We start from the raw sequence: 12,795 nt of genomic DNA, 5'->3' as shown, positions 1-12,795 counted from the left end.
CTTCAGTCGTGTCCGACTCGTGCAGGGAGGAAGATTTGTCATGTGACCCGTCAGGAAGAAGAAAAACGTGATCATTCACAATCTAAAAACACATTTATTTACATCACGTGGATCACTTCAGCTAATAAAAACCTTTTGTACAGAGCCACAGTGCTGATCAGATTAGTGTTGACGTCCGAGGCGACGCCTCGTGTTTCCAGAGGATTTCTTTTCCGCTCTAAGTTCTCAAACCATTTCCAGTTTGAAATTCCAGAATGTCCGCTCGCAAAGACGGCACAAGAGCGCCGACATCAGAGGCGCGTGGATCAGCTCTGTGACTCCAGCAACAACAGTGGGGTCGAAAATGCTCGTAGTGTTTTTCAGGTCATCTAGACTCCACTTCCTGCTGCCACTGGGAGGTCATTCCAGTTCAATGTTTCCTCTAGAAGTGTCAGGGTTGAAGGAGCTAATGAAAAAGTGTCTGACTGTGCCGACCACGTGGCGCTGACGCTGAGGAGCGTATCGCTGCTCTTGGAGAGCTCCGGGGGTTCTTTGAAACATCAGCAACCCCCGTAAGTGCCTTCTTAGAAGCCTTCTCAAGCACTCAAACTTCCAGCTTTCAGCTAACAAAGCTCGAGTTCTCTGTCGTGATTAGTGGACTATCACGGGGAAATTTAAACGTAGAGGAAACACTGAAGTTCAACACGCACGTATAAAGACTCAGCTCAGAGTATATAGTCAATACAAGTATTCTCATATGGTCTCATGTCTGTACAGTCAAAACTGCTTAAAATAGTGGGGGCGGGGCAACAAGACACAAACGCTTCACTGGTAAGTTAATATGCACAGCAGTGTGAGGTGCTGAGGTCCACGCAGAAACGAGTTCGACGCCACGAAACCCATTCGCACAGCCCGAGCTTGAATCTCCTGCAGGAATAACCCGACACGTCTGCTGGTTTGGGTTCCGCAGGAGACCTGGATCGTCCTGATGGGCCACAGTGCCACCTGACCAAGGCTGGCTTAGGTTAACCGTCGTCAGAGCGACATCCGAGTTGAATCTTTTTTTTGGGGAGAGGAGCAGAGTTTGCTTTGATTTGCCCACGATTGGAAGCCGACCAATCACGCGCATCGGTGCTCACACGTGACCGCGTCGTGCTGTTGGCAGGGACCCGCGCTCTCCCTTCAGTCGTAGCGTTCTGTTCGGTTCTTCGTCGGCGTGCTAATTGACGGCCTGCTGAGCTTCTGGTCTTGTGTGCGAATGGATGTCGGGTGTTACATTTTGGCTCGTTTCTACGGCGACGGGGGGCACAATCACATGAAAACCAGCCAAACGCGAAGCCCTACAGAGTTACACAGGGCTCAGTCCATCAAAGAACACACAATACTGGAATCCAGGAGCCTGGAGAACATTCATTCTCGGTTAGAAAGAAGCATGTTACAGTTTATATAGTTTTCTTTTTGAAATAATTAAAGTATTTCCTGAATTACAACCCCTCCCACACCCTCCCCAACAGCAACCATGTATCACACTAATCATGAAAACTACCCCCCCTCAAAACAAAACAAACAAAAAAAACAAACAAACTCAGGCCTGTAAATTAAAACATAAATACAACATATCAATATGCAAGGTCACGGATAAAAAAAAAAATGCTACAGGTTATTTGTGTGTATTGAAAGTCGCTCCTGCAGTGGGTCCTACAGACGTGTAGGAGAGTTTGCGGCACTGGTTGCATATAACTTGCGAGAACTTAGAAAAGCATAGTACTGAATCCCTGAATGGTGTTTGTAGCTTCGGGGGGTTCCGGGGGCACAGTTGAAACTCGAGCAGCTGCACACCTTCACCTGGGCCGTGACGCTCCAGACGCTGAGATCATGTTTGCTGTGGCTCCGGGAGCCACTTTGGCAGAACCTTCTGAAGGTCAAACCTGGCTTCAGGGAACACTGGAGAAGTAATACTGGCGTTTGTTTGCGTGGTCTTTCTGGGATCCTGCCGTTCCACCAGCAGCGCTCAGGTGTGTTAGCATCACCAAGGTTCGTCTCCCCTCAGAACGTTGGACTGCAGTGAGAACATCGGCCGTAGTCACGCCAGCTTCACGCTGTGAGTAAGTGGAACAATACTGTTCATCCCCTTTTTCTATGACAATTTTTAACACTTCTGATTTTGTTTGACTACCCCAAAGAAATCCCTGCAACTGAGGTAGCACGTGTCGAGGGGCTGCTGGGGCGTGCAGTACTGATGGTTCCTGTGGGTTTCCGCCTGACGAGGACAGGCCGCCCTACTGCTACAGTAAGTAAATATAAATGGCTTCTACTTCCTGAAGAACTCTCTGTGTGCTGATCTCACTGCTCCGATCTTTCTGCCACTTCCTCGATAATATTGAGCTAATTGGGCCTGATGGGTTCCCCTCACAGGAGTGAAACCGTTCCAGGCTCTGGCACTCACCTGCTAAAGAAGCCGACTTGTAACCCTGAATGTGAAATGCTTCAAAGCTTCTTTGTTTTGGCCAATTCCACCAGGTAAAAGTTGCAATAAACAGGCGCGACTTTGAACTGCGTCCGTGAAACCACCCCGAAGTTTGAGTAGAGACTGCAGGTCTGCCGGCACCAGTGTTCAATGTCCCTCAAAAGAAGTAAAGACTCAAAAAAGGTCACTGTTGCCTCGACAACAACGACAAATACATCCGTTTTTGCCTGACATCTACAAGAGTAATCCGTAGTAATACGTAGAGATGGCACCAGGATCAGATAGAACTTCCTTGCCTCGGCTCGTCCCTCTGTTGGCTGTGTCTTTCCATCGTCAGCTCGAAATGCTCCAGCCCCTCGTGAGGAACAGAAATGTCTCACTGGCAGACCTTTGCAGGAGAGCTGATCGTTAGCTTATAGCTGATTGTTTCTAAACCTGGGGGGGGGGGGGCGACAGTGCAGCAACCAAAGTGGAGCCATGCTTCACTTCTAAAGTCTCTAATTTGTTTTTACGGGTGTTAGATTTGGATTTAAAAGTAGAGAAACGCATGACTGGTGTCTGAACAGGTCCAGCGACATGTCCGGGTCGATTAAAGGTGCTAAAATGACTAGTATATGAGGAGTCCCTGAATGCACCACGAGTGCAGTAAATAAAAACATCTTTGTGTTATTTGTAATCATTTCTGTAAGATTGTGGCTTCTGGAATCTAAAGAGTTAGAAAACTCTGATCAGCAGAGAGCAATGTTTGGGCAACAGCTCACAGGGTTAAGGCCAGACCAGACGGTTTGGGTCAGCAGGTCGGGTTGGGCCAGATCAACCACCTTCCGAATAGGGCAGCACAGCTGAAATCGAGATGAGGCAAGGAAAGGGAGAATCAGCCAAGAGGAGGAGGTATTCTAGTCCGAGACAGGTGAGGATGAGGAGGACGAGGCGGAGAAGGTGGCGAGTAGCAAAGATTCCTGAGGTGTATCAGAAGAGAACAAAAACTTCTTGATCGCGATCCAAAATGGGAAAAAAATAAAAAAAATAAAAGAGAGGCGTGCAACCCAATGAGAGGCGAGCTGGCTCAGCTGAATACAGGTAAAATTCCAGGATCTGGGCTGGGGAACGCCGCAGCCGCACTTCAGATCTAATTCATCCAGTTTAAACCTCCAAAGAGACAAAATCCCATCATAACCGAGCCAACGCGATAGCGGACATTCGCCGGTACCAGATTTACTCCCGACAGACGTGTCCTGTACAGCCAGGTCTGGAACAGCCTCAGAGGCCAGAGAACCGTGGTTTGTTCTGGCTAAGATGGGGAACACACTGGGAATTCATTTTAGGGGGGAAGCTAGATCAAGGCTTGGTGGGCGAATATTTATCGAACCCTCACTCTCAAGTCTGTAGTGTCAGTACAATTATTTTACTGCCCCAAGGAGAGTTGGAGCTACGGGAGGGCTGTGTTAATATCAAACGATCCAAAAGAATTTGGATAAATAGCAGAAACATCCTGGAACATCATCATCATCAGACAGAAAATAATAATGATAATAAAACCGGGAGGGGTAGGAAAAAAACACGAGCACAGGCCAAATTAAGCCCAGCATTTCCAAGCAAGCGTGGAAACGACTCGCATGAAAACGGAGGCCGACTGTAATCAAATGCTAGAACCGTTGTGTTTTATAGCAACACGCTTCGCTCCAGCGTCGAGGTGAGGAAAAGGGATGAAGAGCGTGTTCACATCAGTCCTGACTGTACACAGACGCGCCAGGCTCGTCCGTGAGACCAGAGAATGCTAAAAACTCCATCGTCCAGGTTCTGCCAAAGCCAGAAAGAGGGGAAAAAAACTAAAAACAAACGGGTCAAAGGCGTGGCATCGGAGATGTGGGTAGCCTCGAGCGTTGCGGACTACGTTTCCCATAAGTGTCGTGGCTGACAGCAGACAGGGAAGTGTATGTGATGACTGAATGAAATCGTGTCCATCTGAAGTGAGGTATACCTGGTTGAAGGAGGTTTAGGGTTTTTTTTGTCATTTTTTTTTTTCCTCAATTGTCATAATGCTGGAAAATGACCCCCCTCCCCCATCGCCCCATTAAAATAAGCTTGATTATCAAGTTGTCTGGGTCCATAATACACTATGTACAGCAGCATTACACTATAAACATTCAGAAGCTGTTGCTTATTGGCAGAATGCTAGTTGTTACTTCAGGAAAAAAAAGCACACGAGAAAAACAGCTAATTTATCCCGAGCCGGTGCTCGTCTTGGTTTTTTTTTTTTTTTCTTTTACACTGAGACTTCTGTGAACTTTGTCTGCCAGGTCTTTCCTTTTCCGTAGAAAAGCCGTGCAGCCCTCTGATGTGAGTGTATAAAAACAATGCATGAGAAACGTCTTCTGTCGTTGCGGGGTCCTGAATGCTTGGCGTGGAACAGTTTTCGACAGGTTAAAATGTTTAAAATCCTCAGGCACGCATATCAAAAATGAGGTGGATATCAACTGATGTGGTCGTGAGGTGGGTGCAGGGTGTTTCCTGAACGCAAGTAGCGGCCTGCACTTAAAAAGAAGAAAGAGAAATAAATGCCGACCAACCAGGGTCGGCTGCTCCTCCCTGCTAGTCCATCCGTGTTTGGACTAACTCATCTGCTGAGCCTGCCGATCATAAGCTGGACTCCTTGGGCGGGAGGTCCACGTTGGTCACCATGGTGACGACGGTAACGATCTCCTCGGGGCCAATGATGGGCGCCTGGCGCTGCATTTGGCCGATGCGCTCCTCCACACAGCCGGCGGACAGGCGAGCCTCGGCCTCGTGGTCCCAGCAGTCCTCGATGGTTTCACAGAGCATGGCCAGACCCTGAGGGCAACAGAGCTTTGGTTGGTTTCATGGATGAGATTTTAGCCACGCGACGGTGAAACTGAGCGTTCTATCTTAGCAGCAGCCTCAAACACATCAGGGGACTATGGTGGTAAATGTCCTGCCGTGCTACCGTGTGTTTCTGCCAGCAGTCGCGCAGGCAGGGCCTCAGCTTCTTGTGAACGACCACCTCCTGCATGTCCTCCAGAGACGGATGCTGACCCACCTCCTCTTCGAACGGCAGCATGTACTCGTCCACCGGACCTGCAAGTGTCCGAAACGTAAGTGAACGGCGTCCGGATGACTACAATCGGGAGACTTTTCCAGCAGATGGGTCGGCCTCACCGTCGGCGGCGGTGCATCGAGCCACCAGCTCCCACAGCACCAGCCCAAAAGCGTACATGTCGATGCGCAGGAAGGCGTCACGCTGGAAGTTGATGGCGCCCTCCAGAACCTCGGGTGCCATGTAGCGCCGCGTTCCCACCTGCAAAAGGTCAAATGTGAGATTTGGTCGTAACGCAGCCAATATTCTTGTATCCCGCCAGTAGCTTGGATTTTCCAAGCAACAAATAAGATTAAGAGCAAATGGATCGATGGGATAACAATTCCGCTTCCGTATTCCACGATCCCAGCTGCCGTTCAACAGCTCTTACCTGTCCGTGAGTGTCTCCTGCAGACTTTCCTGCCTCAAACTGGAGTGCCAAGCCAAAGTCGGCTATGCAGGCAGTCAGGTTGTTCTTCAGCAGCACATTCTTACTCTTGATGTCCCTAAAACACCCCACAACATAAAAGAACAGTCAGCTATGAAGAAAGCCGGCAGAAATTCGATGGAATTCCAGAATATTTGCTGTTGCATGCTGGACCTGTGGGCAATAGAAGGTTTGTGTCCATCCTTGTGTCCTGGGATGTCTTCATGGAGATAGGCTAATCCACGGGCTGCTGTTTGAGTGATGAGGCAGAGCTCATTCCAAGACACCACGTTGGCCTTCAGATAGTCGGTCAGCGATCCCTGCAGGACAGAGATAAAAGAGACAGTTTTAGCTATTTCCCCTCCATGCTAGCTAACCTTCAATCAGGAATCACAACCCGATGATGTTGTGGTGGAGGCCCAATTGACCCTCAAGCTGGTTTTGTTAGCCTACCCCTGACTCTGAAACCACCTTAACTTCCTCCAGTCTGAATGACTTCACCCCTCTGACCCTAAATGAAGACTCAACACAACCCATGACAAGAAGCTCCTAAAAGCAGCAGTGACACGGCCCAGCATCCCAGACCCACATCACTAAATCATGTAGATAATTCATACAAAAAATTGCATCCAAATATTATATCTACTGTGCCTGAAAGCTGAGCAACTCTGAACATGCTGAGACTCTTCTAGGCAGATTATTACTGCTCTACCATCACAAATATGGTACCGCTGTGCTGTCTTTGCACACCTCTTTATTTAGCAGAAAATGTCCCTTCAATGCCCATATTAATGGCAAATAAGCAATTTCTTTTTTCTTCCTGGTTTTTGATCATGTAGAAATATTTATGAAATGTGTGAGATGGTGCCAAAGCTGCTGAATCCTCATTGAATGGAACTGAGATTGAGATTGCTGGGATTGCTTTTCTAATAAGTGAGACAAACATTTGTGTTATGATCATAAAGAAAAGAAGGGGGCAACAATAATTTTAAATACTGAAACCTTCCATCCTTGAACCTTTCATCACATCTGGTCACATCTGGTAAAACACAGACCGGTGCAGTTGCGGCCCAGTCACCACTAGAGGTCAGATAACTCCAGCTAAACTCATGCTGTTCAGTATAACGACATTAACTCATATCACCTATTCACAGCTACTGAAATCATGTTAATTACAAACAACAAGTACGTTTAAAGATGGTTAAACAAATTACACAGAGAAGAATAAGAAATCATTTCATGCTAGTGATCACAAGTGGAGTTTAGACTAAACCAAAATGATCACCTTGTCGTGGTAGGTGGTGATGAGCCACAGTTCCAGGTCCAAGTTGTTGTTCCTCTTCTCCACGCCGATGAAGTGAAGGAGGTTTTCATGTTTCATGCCGTTTAAACTGTAGATCTCATACTCATTTTGCCAAGACAGCTTGTCCTAAATGACAGCGAGGAGTAAATCTTATAGTGCAGCAACTACAACACCGAACACCTTTAACATTTTATATTACTGAGGTCGGAGCGGCAGCTTAAACTGAGAATATAGTGAAGATGTTCACAACAGGGGCGTAACAGCACAAACCTGGATGGGGAAGATCTTCACAGCCACATGTTCGTTCAGCAGCTGGGCCTTCCAGACACAACCAAAGCGCCCCCTGGCTTTCACCTCGATCAGTTGCAGTGGTTTGTGTCCCAGAACAGGGGACGGGGGTGAGGGTCCAGGATCCTGCAGGGAGGGGGAAAGAGAAAAGTCCAACAGCCTGAGTCTTACACAGTAATTGTACTCCTTTATATTCATACAGTGCTGGAGGGCTGTTAGACTGAGGGGAGGATGAAACCTGCAGGAGGACCTGGAGCCTCACGGTCCAGTGACGAGGTAAAAAAAAAAGCCTCAAGCAAGATAAAGCTTCATCCGCACTAATCCCGTAGGAACAAAAGCAAGGAAGCCGAGGGCTCCAAATATAAAGTAGGTTAAACACACAGCTGGTGATCGGGATTAAGCTGATCACTTTCACATGTGACGTGACAGAAGAGGACAGGAAGGTGAAAGAGAGGCGTGCCAACGTGGGAGGTCACATTCCCAGCAGGATTAAAGGTAGAAACCTGATGCACAACTCTACAGTCTGAATACACTTGTCGGGGCACATGTTTCCATGGCAACTATCAGGTTTGTACTTGAACCGAAGGTTGATGAGGCAATTCCTAAAGTGGAACAACGCTCTGATTCTGTTGAAATAAAATGTTCCCTTCTGGCAACAGGGGGAAAAAAACCACAGAAAAGTTCAAATGGATTCATTTTAATTCCACTAAAGGTTCACCTGTCAGTCAGAGCGATGAACATTAATGCTATTAACACATTTTAGACCAATGCAATACAAAAGTTAGGTTCCAGAGAAAGCAAAAATGCTCGGAACTGCTTGCATGCCTGCCAATTACTCAGCTTTAATACGTTCCATCCGTCTAACATTGGCCTGAAAGCCAACTGATTCTCAGTATAGTTTCATGGTAGAGACTCACTTACATATACACACAAGTACACAAAGGTATCTATGTATTTGGTAAAAAAAATAAACAGATGAATGCCAGAACTGATAGGAGGACATTTTCTCTCCATTAGGTCATGGCTGAATCCTTGTTTGTGGTTTGGTTGCTTGGCTTTGTGTCCTGTGAAGGCTATTGGAGTGGGAGATGGCGTGTTTGCTCAAAGACACAGAGCTGCAAGGCAGACCCCACCAGTCTGCCTGTCTGCCTGCCTGTCTGCGTGTCTGTCTGCGTGTCTGTATGCACTCTCTTTCATACCACATACCAGCGAAATGATGGGGGAAATTACCGAGGACGGTGCTGAGGCCAGACTGCAGACTGGCTCCAAACATGTTGGAGAACAGGCTATACTCAGCAGCAGAATCAATCTATATTTCACTGAAAGCCTCGCCGACATCTGTCTGGAGATGAGACTCAACTCAGGAAGAAGAATTAAAAAGCTGCCACTGATGGTTAAACATCCATAATTAAAGCTGTGGGAGAAACCATTCTCTTCCTGTTTCCACTAATATTTTCTTATCAGATGTTCTTGTTAGACATGTAAACACGGTGCTGACTGACTATAGATGGAGTTGTTGGACCCATCTCATCCTTGTGCCAGGGAAAAATGTCCGACAGAATCTTCATCTGTAATTAGGAGAAGAGGCGGGTGGCAGCTGCAGCACCCCCTCTTGGTGAAAGATGGTGCTGTTTCTGATAATGCCTGCGCCAAATTTTACCTACGTAGCTACTTTCCAACTCTTAACATTAATTTAGATTCTGCACCAACAAAATCTCAGGCACATTAAATAAAGAACACAGTGGCCTTTTAGAGCTCTGCAGACGTTCTTAAAGTGGTTTTTACACCTTTAGGAATACTGCCTCAAACTGGAGTTTGGTCAAGTGGTTGGTCACAGTAGCCTTGTTTTTGTTTCTAGAAATCTACTAGCCTGATGTGGCTCAGCCTGGCCCGCCTCGGGGGAGAATGTGTGTGTGCGTGTGTGTGGGGGGGGATCACCGGATCTCCACTAATCACAGGACAACACCACTGCCAACGGGGCACATTACACGTTGTCAGCAGGACACAGGAAACTGGAAAACAGAACCTGCTGCTTCCTTCTGTGCTTTCAAAACCTCCATCAGCTGGAGCAGCCGAATCAGGTTACACCTTTAGTCATGACGTCGCAGCGGCCGAGGTTCAGGTTTGGGCCTCATGGTCGGGACGTTCAGATCTTCAAGCTGATCTGAGCGATCAGATCGGATGAAGCTCAACAAGTCAAGCTTTGAATTGTCCTTCCATTCCAGTGTAGGCCACAGGCACATCTTAACTTTGCTGTGATGAATTCTGAGCCAAGCTGTCTTTCTAAAAGTGGTTCTTTTATTTTCCCTCCCCCCAGAGTCAGCTCTCCCATTTGTCCACAGTGTATTAACGAAGGCTCCCAGTTTGCTGTTAGAGATGTGCGGCAGTTACAAGAAACATGGCGAGGTTTCGCAGAGAAAACTGGGTTACCACCGCCCCCCCCCCCCATACACACACACACACATGCACGCACACAAACACACACACACTCTCACACACACAGAAACGTGGTGGACATTTATACTGTAGAGTGGGGCTGCATTCTCAGCCATTTTGGCATTTTTATCACCATGCACATTATCAGCAGGGAGCACAAAAGAAATCCATCCATGCAACAGGACCAGGCAGAAAAATAAACTCAACAAAGAGAAATGTGCTATGGACTGAGTAAACAAGACGGAAAAAAGCACAGATCAACAACACTGTGGTGTGGGAGTGAGGTGGAGAATTCATACCAAGCTCTGGGAGGGGAGTGGGGTTCAAATTAATGGTGTTTCGACCTTAGTTGAACTGCTCTTACCTCCACCATAATGTGAAAGGCGTGCTTGTTGAACAGGAACATAAAAAGCAAACAGAAATTATTTTCTGTCAGTCAGAGGCAGAGAAAAGGTAGCTGTTGGTTCATCCGAGAGGAGGACGTTTGTTCACCCTCAAGATCCAGAGCAGGGCTTCAACAGTTTCTGAGCACTTGAAGAGTGTGTGGCATTACAGGTCCACATGGATGGGGAAGGGGGGGGGGGTAAATGAGTAAAAGGAACAGATGACAGAAAGAACTGGTCCAAAGAACCAACAAAGGAGGGGAATGTCAAACAAAGAAGACATGGAGATCACTGCCGGAGTTTTCCCCTAAGTTTAACGGCACCAAAAGTTCCTCCAACACAACATTTTATGTCTTCAGCTTCCTGAGCAACGCTCGTCCCCAAGTCAGAGGGGGCGGGCTTACCAGTCAGTCAAGCTTAACTAGACCAAGTCTGATCCAATGAAAACCTGGGAACAGCAGAAGTATTTATCTGACATTAGAACGGTCCTGCTTGCATGACCCACATGACATCAAATGTGACTTCACTTCCTGAAGGGTTCCTTCTGAACCTGGATATGAGCTGATAAAGCCACCGATGAGACTTTGGCCATAAGTAATCTGGATGAAGGACAGAGAAAAGGTTGGACTGTGGTCAGACGTATGTCAAAGTCCACGAAGAAGCCGAGAGGCTCAGTCACGATCACTTCCTGTTTGCCTTCACTTTGCTCTGCGGCTTTGAGACTTAAAGGACCTGCGGGTGGGGATGGGCCACACACATGACCTTGTACAATTTCATTGTCAGTCAAAAAGCAGCCAGTAAGATTTGGTCGCAAAAACAGAGAAGAAATGCACAGAATCATCAGGTCAAACAGAGACACAAACTCCAGAAGTGTGACCACAGCATCCTTCTCTGCACATAGGTGAGACCAATCAGGAGATGCATCGTTATTTACACAAAAAACAAACTACTCCTGCATTATTCATGTGTGATACACACATGTACACATGTTCTTCTCTCTGACAGTCCGTCCAAAACAAACACCATTTACTAGGACAAATCTCAACCGACGCAGCACACTTTTAGAGTTGTAGAAGCAGATCCAGCATGTTTGGCATTTCTGGATCAAAAAAGAACATTTATAAATAGTTGTCTTTCTTCTGATCTAAATATGGTGGTTCCAGTTAGGATGGGTTTAAAACAGTGTTTGCAACATGATGTGTTCATCTGTGCGGTATGAAATACAGTCTGAGAACAGCTAATAATAATTTAGATATCCCCATTTCCAGCAACTTTCTCTGCTGAGAGGGATAAACTAAATATAGTAAACATGAAGTCTTTGTCTCTGGTCAGATGGCAGCTGCTTGCTTATATTACAGCAGCTTTTCATTAGAGACCTTAAACATTCACAGATGAAACTAAAGACGTTCATAGAGATGGTGGACCAAGGAGGCATTACCTCCATTTGAGACTAACACACAGAACAATTCGGGGTAAGGGGCTAATACCCCCACCCTTAGGAGCTGAGCAGGCAACGCTCTGAGGGAGGAAATGACCACTTTGGCGTTTTTAGGAGCCGAGGAAACGTTCACTTTGCGCTCTTCATGTGTAATAAAAGGAATATGACTTCATTCTATGACATCACAAAAAGGTTTGTTCGAACACAAAGCACATGAGCTGCTGATTAAAGACATTTCTGCGCTAATGTTGGTCCCTCCCCAGGTTGGGCGGAATCATGTGTCCAGGCACAACGACAGACTTTTTTCTGTGGGTGAGACAAAAGTGGAGCTTTGTGAACTGAATTAAGGGTCCACGTTCATTATTATTGCTCTGCTTTCTGCTGCATCATCATTCCTCATCTGATCTTCCCTGTGTTTCATAACCTGCTTCACACTGGCAGCTTTCTTCCTGCAAATACAAAAAGTCAACAGAGGAGCCCGCTGCGCTTTGCTTCCTCCCCCACACTCCCCACCCACCCACCCACCGCCGGCCTGTGAGGCTGAGCTGTGAGCATCTCTGTGTTTAGTTCTGTTTGCCTATATAAAGCTTCATCAATAATGCAGAGGCCCCCGACTCCTCTTCCATATGGTGGAAGTAGGCTTTCATATTCTCTGTTGCTCCACAGCAGAATTAAACTTGCAAAATCACAACCAAGCTGATACAGCAGGAGTTTTGAGACCGGGAGAAGGTTGTGAAAAGTAGAAAAAAACACATTTGGACACACAAATTCCCCCACAATGAGGAGGAAACAAGTAAGTTTCAATTTTTGAACATAGAAGTTTCTAGTAATTTCCCAATTGCCTCTTCTCGGTCTAAACTTGGACCCTGACCCCCTTGATCGAGCCAAATGCACAAGCTGGCTCTTGACGAACAACCGGCAACAATATTAAACACAGAAACTCATCTGAATGAGAAAGAAAGCGTCCGAGTCACTTCATG

At 46.8% G+C, this 12,795-nt stretch overlaps 1 protein-coding gene across 2 annotated transcripts in view; it reads right to left on the bottom strand.

Annotated features, from left to right (window-relative positions):
* Positions 1-74: 74 nt before the first annotated feature.
* LOC130522848 (activin receptor type-2A-like) overlaps positions 75-12,795 on the bottom strand; it is a 28,535-nt gene continuing 15,814 nt past the window's right edge. The window contains exons 5-12 of one of the 2 annotated variants that reach the window (XM_057027616.1): positions 10,359-10,382; positions 7,541-7,684; positions 7,253-7,396; positions 6,142-6,287; positions 5,932-6,046; positions 5,624-5,762; positions 5,412-5,542; positions 75-5,278 (exon numbers count right to left, since the gene is read on the bottom strand). In XM_057027616.1, the coding sequence (XP_056883596.1) occupies positions 5,084-5,278; positions 5,412-5,542; positions 5,624-5,762; positions 5,932-6,046; positions 6,142-6,287; positions 7,253-7,396; positions 7,541-7,684; positions 10,359-10,382 (1,038 nt within the window). In that variant the 3' untranslated portion in view covers positions 75-5,083. The remainder of the gene's footprint in view (positions 5,279-5,411; positions 5,543-5,623; positions 5,763-5,931; positions 6,047-6,141; positions 6,288-7,252; positions 7,397-7,540; positions 7,685-10,358; positions 10,383-12,795) is intronic. The other variant, XM_057027618.1, reaches the window with a different exon arrangement.

This window comes from Takifugu flavidus, chromosome 3 (assembly GCF_003711565.1).
Source record: "Takifugu flavidus isolate HTHZ2018 chromosome 3, ASM371156v2, whole genome shotgun sequence".
Lineage (NCBI taxonomy): Eukaryota > Metazoa > Chordata > Actinopteri > Tetraodontiformes > Tetraodontidae > Takifugu > Takifugu flavidus.
The sequence above is the reverse complement of the archived record's forward strand: the minus strand, read 5'-3'. Positions and strand labels throughout refer to the sequence as shown.